Source organism: Centruroides vittatus, unplaced genomic scaffold (genome assembly GCF_030686945.1).
Source record: "Centruroides vittatus isolate TY-2023 unplaced genomic scaffold, ASM3068694v2 scaffold_576, whole genome shotgun sequence".
Taxonomy (NCBI): Eukaryota; Metazoa; Arthropoda; class Arachnida; order Scorpiones; family Buthidae; genus Centruroides; species Centruroides vittatus.
In genome coordinates this window covers 2,941,862-2,954,419 of record NW_027122713.1, presented here as the reverse complement: position 1 = coordinate 2,954,419, position 12,558 = coordinate 2,941,862, and the positions used below count along the sequence as shown (strand labels likewise).

At 34.3% G+C, this 12,558-nt stretch overlaps 1 protein-coding gene across 1 annotated transcript in view; it reads right to left on the bottom strand.

Annotated features, from left to right (window-relative positions):
* The window catches only part of LOC136989485 (adapter molecule Crk-like), a 75,228-nt gene extending 63,054 nt beyond the window's left edge, over positions 1–12,174 (bottom strand). The window contains exon 1 of the mRNA XM_067287657.1: positions 11,940–12,174. Within this exon, the coding sequence (XP_067143758.1) occupies positions 11,940–11,974 (35 nt within the window). The 5' untranslated portion in view covers positions 11,975–12,174. The remainder of the gene's footprint in view (positions 1–11,939) is intronic.
* Positions 12,175–12,558: the final 384 nt, after the last annotated feature.

Genomic DNA, 12,558 nt, shown 5'->3' with positions numbered 1-12,558 from the left:
CCCATCCCTGAGCTTGGCCGCGACAGCGCGTCGGCTATCCCATTATGCTTTCCTTTTATGTGATTGATCTTTACATCGTAATCTGCCAGCTCCATCGACCATCTCATTAATCTCCTATTATGATTTCTCATATTGCTCATAAACACAAGTGGCTTATGATCAGTGTGTATTACAATCGGATATCCTAACACAACAGGTTTAAAGTGGCGCAGGGACAAAACCATCGCCAAACACTCCTTCTCGATCGTGGAGTACTTCTCTTCGGTATCATTGAACTTCCGGCTAAAGTATCCCACCGGGTAGAAATCACTGCTTTCCATTTGCCCCAGTACCGCACCAACACACTTATCCGATGCATCGGTATATAGGTGAAATGGGGCGTCAAAGTTGGGGTGTCTTAAGAGGGGGGGCTTTGATAACATGGTTTTAAATTCATCAAAACTTTCCTGACACTTCTTATCCCATAAAAATTTCCTATTCTTTTTAGTCAAATTGGTTAAAGGTAATGCCAAATCGGAGAAACGTGGTATGAAGCACCTAAAAAAACCGACCATACCTAGGAAACTCCGGACGCCTTTTATATTACGGGGGGCTTTCACATCACGTATTGCCTTGACATTGTCCTCGTCCGGGAGTATCCCACTCTGGCTTATAATATGCCCCAGATACTTAACCTCGCTTACGATAAAGCGGCTTTTTGATGGATGCAACTTTAGGTTGCTCCTATCGAGTGTGCTTATGACCTCACCCAATAGAGTTATATGGTCATCGAGGGACTTGGAAAATAGTACAACATCATCCTGGAAAATATAACAATTTATCCCTACAAAACGGGCCAACACCTTGGACATCACGGCTTGGAAGAACCGGCCACTATTTTTCGCTCCCTGTGGGAGGCGGCACATCTGGAATTTGCCCCACGGAGTGGAGAAAGCATAAACATGCCTAACAGATGCATCCAAGCTTATTTGGAAATAGCCGGATTTCAGATCTAATACTGAGAAAAATTTACTGCCGTGAAATTTGCTCAGGATTTCATCTACGCGAGCGATGGGGAACTCTTGCGTCTCAGTGAGGTCATTGACCCGTCGGAGATCCAGGGTCATCCGGATTTCCCCATTATCTTTCTCTACAATGTGAATGGGCGAGTTCCACGCAGACGAACTCTCCTCGATGATCCCTGCTTTTAAATAAGACTCCGTTAATACTTTTAATTTCGGTAAATAACACTCCGGAATCCGGTATTGGCGTGTACTCACCGGTTTACTTTGGTCAATTTCTGGCTTGTGTGATACCCCAATCATACCCGTTAGCTCCTCAATAGACTCGGCGAAACATCCCGGGTGTCTCTCAAATATTTCGTAAACCCGTTTTTTCTCCTCTTGGCACAAACCCTCCAGACCCTTAATTGCTATAGGAGTGACATTAAGGCATTCATTATACTCCCCCTTATCTATGCTATGGTTAGGGGCAATCCCTTTCACAGCCATCCTCACACCATCAATGATCTTGTATGCGTTGTTGACAGCGTCCATTCCTAAAATGCCGTCGTAATCAATATGGTCGGGCAAGTGCATGCACGCTACCGTCGCATTACATTCTTGGTCGCTGTAACTTATCTTAACCCTTAGGACTTTCTCGGATTCGGTAACAGCGCCGTTTATCCCCCTGATTCCTACATTCTCGCCCTCTATTGTTGCGCCCCTTACGTCCTTCCGCGACAAGCCCTCTATCACAGCCGAACTTATTATTGATCTCTCCGCGCCGGTATCGACCAGGAAATATAGCTTAGTATTCCCGATTTTCCCCTCAGCGATGGGAAGGCCATTCCGCGACTTGACTATCTTATTGGTCAGACTGAGTTTTATGTAAGGAACGTTATGCTGACCTTTCTGACGCTCCTTTACCAGTTTAAATGGGGGTTCTTGCGGCTTGGGCAGTCCCGGGCAAAATGCCCTACATTATCGCATGCGTAGCACCGTTTATTAGAAGTATCCCTACTCTCCCTTTTTCTTTCATCTAACAATCTGCTTACTGCCTCGACTAGCGTATCGACTTTCTTTTCCAATTCTATAATTCTCTTATCACCTTTGTCCTTTCGTGATTCCATGCTATCGCACCCCCCAACCACTGTGTCAGATCTCTCTTCCGTCACTATGCTAACTCCCCTTCGGTCGAAACGACCGTTACATTCGACCTCTATTGACTCCTCGGTCTCGGCAATTTCAAACGCCTCGTCTAATGTTTTCGGGGCTCTCCGTAGCACATTGCTTTTAAGGCCTCCCTTTAAACCCTTGATAAAACGCTCTAATATCACATCATCGCGCAACATACTTAGCTTCTCGTTATCCTTTACCGCCCTTGCTAGCAAGGTCCTTGTTCGTACTGAGAAGTCCGTCACGGATTCGCTACTTCCTTGCCTAAGATTCAAGAGCTGGTCGACGATGTCCCTGTCGCCAGCCTCTCTTTTACTAAAGCACTTGATTAGATCGCGCTTTATATCCTTATAAGAACCGGGGTATTGTTCCAACAGGCACATAAAAGTGGTCAGCGGCTCACCTTTCAGCCTGGATTGTAGCACCGCTACCTTTACCTCGTCATTCCAGCTGGCTAGGCGCGCTATATTTTCGACAGTTTGAAAAAACTGTTTTACGTTTACGGTATCATTCGGTGATCCTGAGAACATGGGGATCATGCCCAGAAAACCCGTAACTACTAACGGCGGACCGAAACCAACCCCATCATTGGTATTAGAACTCTCGACTTGGCAACTCGTGGCCATTACAATACAATTTGCAATTTTGCTATACACAAATTAACAATAAAACGTCACGTGGATACTTGAAACAATAATAAGATGCCTTTGTTACAGTTGGGATCCTGTCGCGGACGCCATTGTGATGTTTCGTGACGAGGTGTAACGGTTTCCGCGAACAGACCGACACAAAATAATAATTGACACACGTTACTTCTAACGAACGTCCGATTTTATTCTCGTCAGAAAGAACAGAAGCCGGTTCTTTATGAATCCCAACTTTACAAAAAAAAGGCCCCCTTTTTTTTTTCACAGTCTAAACACCGCGCTCGAAGCGTAACCCGACAAAATTATACGCGTGCAGATCTTAAACTAAACTTATCCTACTTATAACTACAGGGAGGAACAATATATACATGTAGATAAAAAATAGTTGAATATGGAAATACTTGGTGGGATACCACTCTTGAGTCCTGTTTGATTATTTTATCTTCCCGTGTTCTCGGTGAATCTCTCACTCCCCCGTCGTATCCTTCCCTTTGTCTTTGCTGCTCACTTATCCGCCTCGGTCGAGATCTTCCTTTTCACCTCTTCACTCTCCACAGTCCAGTCCAAAAATGATTCACCTTTCGTTCCTCGAGACCCACGGCGCCGTCCCTTCTATTGTTCTCTACGTTGACTCTTTCTTGGAAACGATAATCCCACCCGAAGGGTAAAAAGGAGTGGTGGGGGAAGTGAAGGAGGATAGATAATACAAAGAACAAAGGAATTTCTAACACTAGTTATATTACATATTAAAAACATATAAAATACGCGAATAACATGGCCGACGGCCACAAAGTATTTTACAAACAATGCCATGTACCTCTGTTCATCCCAGCTTCCTCTGAGGATCCATATTCGTATAAGATAGCGGCTTTTAGTGCACTAATTAAGCACGCGTTCACGCACAACTCGAAATATGAAGACACAGTGGCCGAGATAGGCCGTATCCAGGAAGTGGCATCTCAACACGGTTATGATAGGAACATAGTGTACAACATGGCACGCAAGTACGCACAGGGAAATACTCGTAACAACCTACAAGCCGGGGTAAGATCTGCCGATATTAGTGCAAGAAAAATAGTTGAGTACAACCACCATTTAGATACGATATACAGAGAAATCGCATCCAGCACCCGAAATAAAATAACTTACAGGAGACCGCGGTCAGTATACAGCTTACTTCGAAATGGGAAGGACAATTTGGACATGAAACACGCACCGGGCGTATATGAGGTTCCCCGTGGGATGACAGATTTAATAGAAGTCTGGTCTACGTGGGTTCGACCAAACGCTCCCTCCATCAGCGCCTCCGAGAGCACAGGTACGACATTGCCAACAATAAACTATCTACCACACAGCAGGGAATCACTGCCGACCTCCAAAATGCCCGTATAATCAGAATGTCACAACACACGGACCAACTCAGAACGCTGGAGACCCTAGAGATATATAAAGCGGGTTTGCACAACACGTGCATCAACTACAAGGATGCAATCAACATCTCGCAAGCCTGGAAATTTTGCTATGAGGGAAGTCCACACCCACAAATAACTTAATTATTGCATTAATTTGTTTTAAATTTAAAGAGCGGCGAACGTAAATAGTACGCAGGCGTAGATAATAGATAATAGCTCGTGCATAATGTTCCATTTTTATCTTCCAATTTCTTTGATTTCAAAAATTGGAATAGAACTCGCTTTGGTTTCTTGGTTCCATTCACAGGCATTTGAAACTACCTTTCTGCTGTGCCTGATGAAGACCCCGAAGGGGTTGAAAACGTTAGCAGTTGTATAAACACACTGGATTGTCAAGGTTTTTTGTGGAAGAAAGAATTATAATTCATCCAGCCTCTACATATGTATGTCAATTATTTATTTGTATTGATATTTTAACAGCGTTTGTTATATACCTATGGAAAACATTTTAACCGTTTATGTTGGGGATGAGAAAGGTTTACCCTCCCACCTCCTATTTTAAGTATATTTTTGTAATTTATAAAATGGTGAAAAGTAAGTGTTTGCATTTTTAATTTTGCTGTATTTTATATGGTATACCATTGTCATGTCCTAATTTAGATTTCTTTATTTTTATTTGAACTAGCACTGAGAAGGATTTGGAGTACATTATACCAATCCAAAATGCATATGTAGTTCAACTGTAAATAAAAAGTAGTTTTGCTAACCAGAAATTGCTGTGAGATACGTCTACCAAAAGTGTTTGTTTGGATTACAGAGAAGGATTAACATTGGAATCTACTATACAGCAAGCCGAATATATATTATTCAACTGGATAATTTATTTACTAATAATAAAGAAAATTTAAGACAGTTTTAAACTTAAATCATTTTATAGATTTCTTTCTTTATAACTAAACAAAATTTATTTCATTAATTATCAGCAAATTAATTAAAATAATAGAATTATTAACATAAAACATACAAAAACATGTTTTATTTTTTTAAAATTATCATTAAATAATGCCAATTCTAACTCTTGATTTATTTTGGTATTTTATAATCAACATTCATTAACAAATTTATACAGAACTTTTAACACAAATTATTCATTAAAAAATATAATTTAGAATTTCTCCATTATAAACAATTTATTTCATTTTACTTGATTCACAATAAAACAATTATTCTTAAGTTTTAGTAACAGCTCCTTATTAATAAATAAAATAGTCAGCTTTCTTATAGCTGTCTAATATTTTTACTAAACATTTTTGGCATTCCATGACTTCAGTCAGATGGAAGATGATGAACACAAAACATTTAATAAAAAGTACAATAGATTCCTATAGGCTATTTGAGTATTTTATTTATCAACTGACAAAATATTCTATAATCTATGTCCTTATCAATTTAACATTATCTCAAGATATTTAAACAGGCCTGAAGCTTACGTCTGCAATCCTTTAAGCACAATAATTAATAAAAGCTTCATTTTAACGTAATTATCATAATATAAAGTAATAAATTTTATTTTTACATATTTACAATACTATTATTTACTAATTTTCATACTTTGTTTCATTTATATTTTTAATTATTTGTAAAAATATTGGTTAGCTATTTTGTTGCTTTTTATTTAACAAGAGCCATTTCGGCTAAGTTCCACAATGCAATATTTTAGCAATGTTAAGACCGAATAATAATGTCATTATCCAAAATTAATGCTTAATATAATTAATAATCATCTCATTATAATATACTTATAATATGCAAATATATATATATATTATTTATACTTAGATATGTCTATATTACAGTATACAGACATATATACACAGAACTGTTGAAAAATAATAAATCACTATAAACAGATATCCCTCATATAACATGGTAGATACGTTCCAAAAAAGTGCTGTTATGCAAATCCATGCTATACAAAATAAAGGACTAATGCAAAACATATAGTTGCATTATAGAAGTTAGTAAAAGTATGCTATTCTTTTTCATAACTAACAGAAACATGTTTATTAAAGCAATCAATAATTAATTAACAATCACAATTAAAAGTTCTGTATTAAGCATTAATATTAATTTTAGTTAAACCAGGTTATTTTCTTTTTACAAATTATTGTCATTGTCTTAGCTTTTTTGTTGATCTTGATCAGGAATTTCGGCAACATTTTCACATTTTTTATTTTTATCATAAAAAATTTTTTATGGATGACAAAAAAATATGTTATTAATTGAAAATTTGTTCTAGCATTTGTGCAGTTGAGTACCAAGTGACTTTTTCCAGAATTTGTGTTCAAATACTGAATTGTTCAAGTACAGAGATACTGCCATATTTCATTCATCATTTTACAAATGATTGCTTACCTACGGTTAAAGAAAAGTTTAATAACACTTACCTAAAAATGTTTAAATAAACTTTAATAAATACAAAGATTAATCTATAAAAAGAAAACAGTGTGACAATTTTAGGGGCCGAACTCTGAAAGCAATGACGATGACACCTGATTGATAGAAAAGTTAGGACAAGGAAGAAAAAATTACATTATCAGTTTTCATTAAAGTAAACCTGACAAAAAGCACAAAATTTGAAAATTTCAATATTCTAAAATCCATAGGCAAATTTGAGACAACATGCATGCTTACTTGAATAAAAAAAATATTGAATAATAGAGTTTACACTTAAAAATTGCAAAATTTTGTACGGAGGATTTCCAAAACAGTGTTGGAGTGAAACTGGAAGTCTTGTTGCACGGGGGATATCCCAATTTTCAAACCATGTTACAGTGAAACAATGTTGTACAAGGGATACCTGTGTTATTATTTTGACCATTGAGTTTTCTTTCATGTTAATTAATAATTATTTGATTATTTAATTTCAAAATTTCTAATAAGAAAAAACTTCTAGAAAACTTTAAAATTAAAAACTTTTATGCTTAACGTAAAAACTTTGCATTTAGAAATTTATTTAAAAACAAAATTTCTAAATGATATGGAAAACAAAAAGTTAGAATTATACAAATATCTAATAACTGTGATAACAAAAGTTGACAAACAGAATATGAACTGATAACACACTGAACAATTGTTATCAGGAATGCCACTCGCAACATATGAAAAAACTTGGGTCTGGATTAAAAAAAAAAACCCAGATTATTTTCCCAGAAAAATTTGTGATTAAAATATAATTATAAATACTCTATCATAGTACATTCATTCTGTTACAATTACACACACTATAATACAAATTTAAAAAACCATTTATTACCTAATTTACACAGTAATTAATGTTATTTCACAGTTACTCTGTTTCTTCTTCTTCCATTAACATTTCTGCACAATCTTTATGCTCTTCTTGTCGCTTCTTATACCTTTGGTGGCAAACTCCTTGTACTGCATCTCTAATTAGTTCATGTTCAGGTTCATGCAGCAAACAGCTAAGATTTTTCCTACTGATTACTTGTTTAGCAAGCAACCTGTTCTTTGATAATTCAATAGTCAATCTGTTAGTTTGTTTGGTCTTAATGTTGTTAATTTGCGAAAATATTCTCTCGACACTGGCTGAGAAATGTGGAAGAACTGTGAGCTGCGTCATAAATTGAGATAGTAGGGCATATTTATAGTTACCAAAACCATCCTGTATATTGTGCAACAAGAACCAATATTCTGGTATACTATTATATTGTATGACCGACTCTTTTGCTAAACAAAATGATCACCATTCGTCATCTAACTGGTTAAGTTCGTTTTCCGCAATGTTGGGAAATGAACTACCAAACTTGCAAGACATCTTGGTGTTCGGCTTAGGTCATGTGCTACTAATGGGTCTAGCACTTGGAGTTTGGCAATAACTCCATTTGGATCAAACGAAAATCTCATCTTAATTTGCTTGCAAAGTTCAACAAAAAATTTTAAGCCGTCCTCTTTAAATTGCATGGCACTAATGGTTGACATAGGCTCAGTTTCTAACAGGGACATTGTTCTTCCACCAAGAAATATTTTTTTCACATCTTGGTGATTTCTTACATCGCCTGGGTCAATTTCAGACAAATTTGTAGTTAGCAAAGTTTCTTCCTTAATAAACATACTTAAAATATTACGATAGTCTGCTGAAATCATGGAATATAAAACATGTAGGCGAAAATGTTCTGATTGAAATTCAGTATTTAGAACATTTACTTTATGTGACACATACTGTAGAAAAACTAATGTATGTTTTGTTCCTTTGTTTACTAGCATATCATATATACCTCTAGCACCATTGATTTTGTTTGTTCGCATCTCTGATTGAAAACAAAGTTTTAAAGCATCCCACTGTTCTAAAATAATATTGATAACATTTTCACAGAAAGCCATCTTGTTTGTAATAATATTGGTATTTTATGTTGACTTGTGTTGACCTCTTGAATCATTTTAAAATCATTTGCCTTTTGCTGCATCAAGCAAAATACGATGTAATAATTTTTAGAAATGATTTGAGATACGAAGAAAATGTTTTCACATCTTGCTTCAATAATGTAAGAAGTCCAATTTTGTTACCCACCACTGCAGCACAGTTGTCACTGGCAAACCTGATCATATTTTGTAACAGTACCTTTCTTTCTTGAAAAATTGATTTGATAGAGTTTTGCAGACCCTGAGCTGTTCCATTTTCCACCAATACTATGTTGAATAGAACATCTTTTACATCATTTCTTTTATGATCAAAGAAACGAGCAACGATAGCCAAAGTTTGTGAGACTGAAATATCAGTGATCTCATCAATTATCATTGAAAATTTTTGTTTCTTGCATATGTCTTCAATTTTCAGTTTTTCGTAATAAGCAATGCCATCCTGCATTAAATATGACAACTTGGTATGTTTCATCTGTATCTAAGAGTTTTTAACTCCACATGATTCAGGATTCGGCAAATAAAGTACCATGCTTTTCGTTTTTGTTTCTAAAATCTAAATTTTTCTATTATTTAAGTCCTATTTTTAAAAAAACCCATATTTTACGAAAATTAGAAAAAAACAACCTCGAAACCAAGAGAAAGTCGAAAAACCCAGATCTGGGTTTTAAAACCAAGAAGTGGCAACCCTGATTGTTATTACTGTTTTCTGCTATGTAATAAGCAATGCACATGCAAACAGAGGTATAGCAATAAAATATGGCACTTACAGTGAAAAAAAATTTATTCACATATAAAAATTGAAAAATAAAAAGCTCCTTAATGATATATATATATCAAGTCTTGAGTTTTTTCTTCCAGAATTACATGCAATTATTATAAGAACAAAGCAAACTAACTATTGGCATTAAAGTTGTTTACTTTAAAGTTATTTAATTAAAAACAAGTACTTTCAACATTTCAAAATGTCATCTTCAAGTAAAGTGTATACCAGTGTTTTTCAACCTTTTTCATTGAGTGGCACCCCTAATTGAAAAATAAAAAATTGTGGCACCCTTCGACTGGTGGCAGATCTAGAATCTGAATAAGGGGAAGCTAATGGGGGGGCAGATGAATTTTTTGCAAAAATGAATATTATGCATAACGCTGGGGAGGGAGTCCCCTCCCCAGAAAAAAAAAATTTTTTTTTTAAATTGACAGTTTGAAGTAGCATTTTGATGCAAAAATAGTGTTTCTACATGTTTAAAATCAAAATTTAAGTCCATTGAATTTTGTCGAAATACTGACAATGAGTTATCTTGAACTACACTTAAGTAAATTTCCAAGAAAATGCCTAAAGGTCCTAAACTTTGCGACACCCCAATTGTGGCACCGTGGCACCCCGGTTGAAAAACACTGGTGTATACTATTCAAATTGTATATGCTCAACCTAAGATGACATTTTGAAATGTCAAAAGTATGCATTTTTAATTAACTTCAAAATAAACAATTTTAACACAAATAGTTAGTTTGCTTTGTTCTTATTCTACATTTGGCATCATGAAGAGCATATTTATACATATTACACACTCATACCAAGCTTGCCAATTTTCAGTGTTGATTAGTTTTCAATTTCAGATAAAGATTTCAGGCAATTTAGCTTTTTTTACTCTCTGCAATATAAAAATGCTATTGCCTATTCTTTAGCCTGTTTTAATAAATACTCTAAAAGTTGATTGTCTTGTTTAGTAAGTACAAGAGAATAAAGATCTTATTCTCTTGTATTTACTAAACAAGACAATGACGATTTGGAAATTAAAGAATTTAAAAATTTTTGCCATATTCAGTCTCCTAATGAGTCTGGAAAAGTTGGCATTTTACTTCACACTAAGCTATTGTATACATTGTAATATATCATTATTATTTATTTTGCATTACAAATGTAAAGTAAGAAAACTACAAGTCTCTGGTAACAGTCATATTGGCAAAGATATATGGAGGTAACAGTTCCTCTACACATCTTGGTTTTAGGCTAAATCATAGATTGATTGTGATGTACTATTGATGTTGTGACAGCTGATGTACTGACAGAATTGGGTGCTCAGTCTTCCTCTCTTCCCATGTCATAGAATGGACAGAAGAGGGCTAACCTATCAAAATAGGGATTCAGTGGAAGACAGAAGTGGTGACATAGCCATATAACTTGGGAAACAAGCACTTTGTTTACTACAGGAGATTATTAGCTTTCATGTAAAATTACTAGTATATTTACAATCTTGCCAGGTGTAGCCAAGGATGATCCTTATCACCAATTTTCAAATAATTTGCTTAAGGTTAAGATTTTTTGGTAAGTTCTGGATTTGAATTTATTGAGAAATATAGTTTACTGGTGCTGTTGAAAAGACAAATTTTTGTTTGTAAACTAATGAAATCAGATTTCCATATGTTTCTTGTTTTTGTCAGTGTAATATATTAACACGAATATAATTTGTAATATATTACAAATTATACTGCATATACATTATGTTCTACTAATTTATATACTGTATATACATACACATTCACAACAGACACACAAATATATAACATATAAAGAAGAAACCGTATTATCTGTTGGCATTAGAATTTAATTCAACAAATAAATAAATTCTAATGCCGACAGACAGTACAGCTTCTTCCTTATACTGTATTTGGCATAGTATGTGAGCAAATAATATTTTATATAACATATATATACAGTAATTGAATATGTAAGTGCTATGTTTTGTCTCTACGAAGAACTTCTCACACACTATTGATGCAACCAGAGAAATCTCACAGAAATAGGCAAACATCAGTTATTTATTGTAATCATTACAATAAATAACCAGTGTTCACCCATTTCCGTGCAATATTTCTGGCCACATCAACAGTGTGCGATAAGCATTCCATAGAGCCAAAATGTGCTTACATATTCAATTATAATAATATAAAGACAAAAAGCAAATCACTAACGTGTGTATACAGTATGCATGCATGTGTACACTCATTATAATCATTTATATATAAATTGATAATCTTAACACTGATAATGCTTTATCAATTAAATAGACTTATCTTCCATCTGGCATTACTCACGGGAATATAGCATTCACGTAATTTTAACAAATAAACATTACACATTTTCTATTCATATAATTTACATAAATGATTCAACAGACAAAAAAATCAATAATTTAACAAATATCTCACTTCACGACAACAATCTATTTACTGTTTTTTTATAATTTATTCATTTTTTGTAAGGAAAATCAAGCTTAAATTACCTGCTTTTATCGTAAGGATCGAAATTCGCAGCCATAATTACGATTTAATGTTTCTTTTAATAAAATATTTAATTAAATGTCGATGGAAAATCGTTTAGAGCAACGAACGAATGTAAAGACAAAACGAAATTTATAGATTTATTCACCGTCATCGTGCTAACGACGATTTCTCTTCCACTAAAATAAAAGTTCGTCTGCAAATGGCCGGTTTCTCGTATCTCAAATCGAGGTTTTGTTTCCATCGGCGTCCGAAGCGATAGAGCGTATGATTCGTTGGCTATGATTATGATATATTGTGATAACCAATCAGAATCGTCGTCAGGAAACGTGAGTTCAAATAATTTATCGTTTGGTTAAAATTTTAAATTTGTTAGAGCACCCTCTGCAAATTAATTATTATTTTATTTTATTTTATTTCACTTAAAAAATAATGAAATGATGTTTAAATTTTTATAAAATAAATTTAATAATTAAAAAAATTTCAATTTTGTCCGATTTACGACTTTAATAAATATGGCTTTAATTTTTTAATAGATTAGAAACGATAATATCGATTTTAAACATATTCCAATCGCTACTAAAATTTAAATATTAATTTAAAATAATAAAATTTTAAATT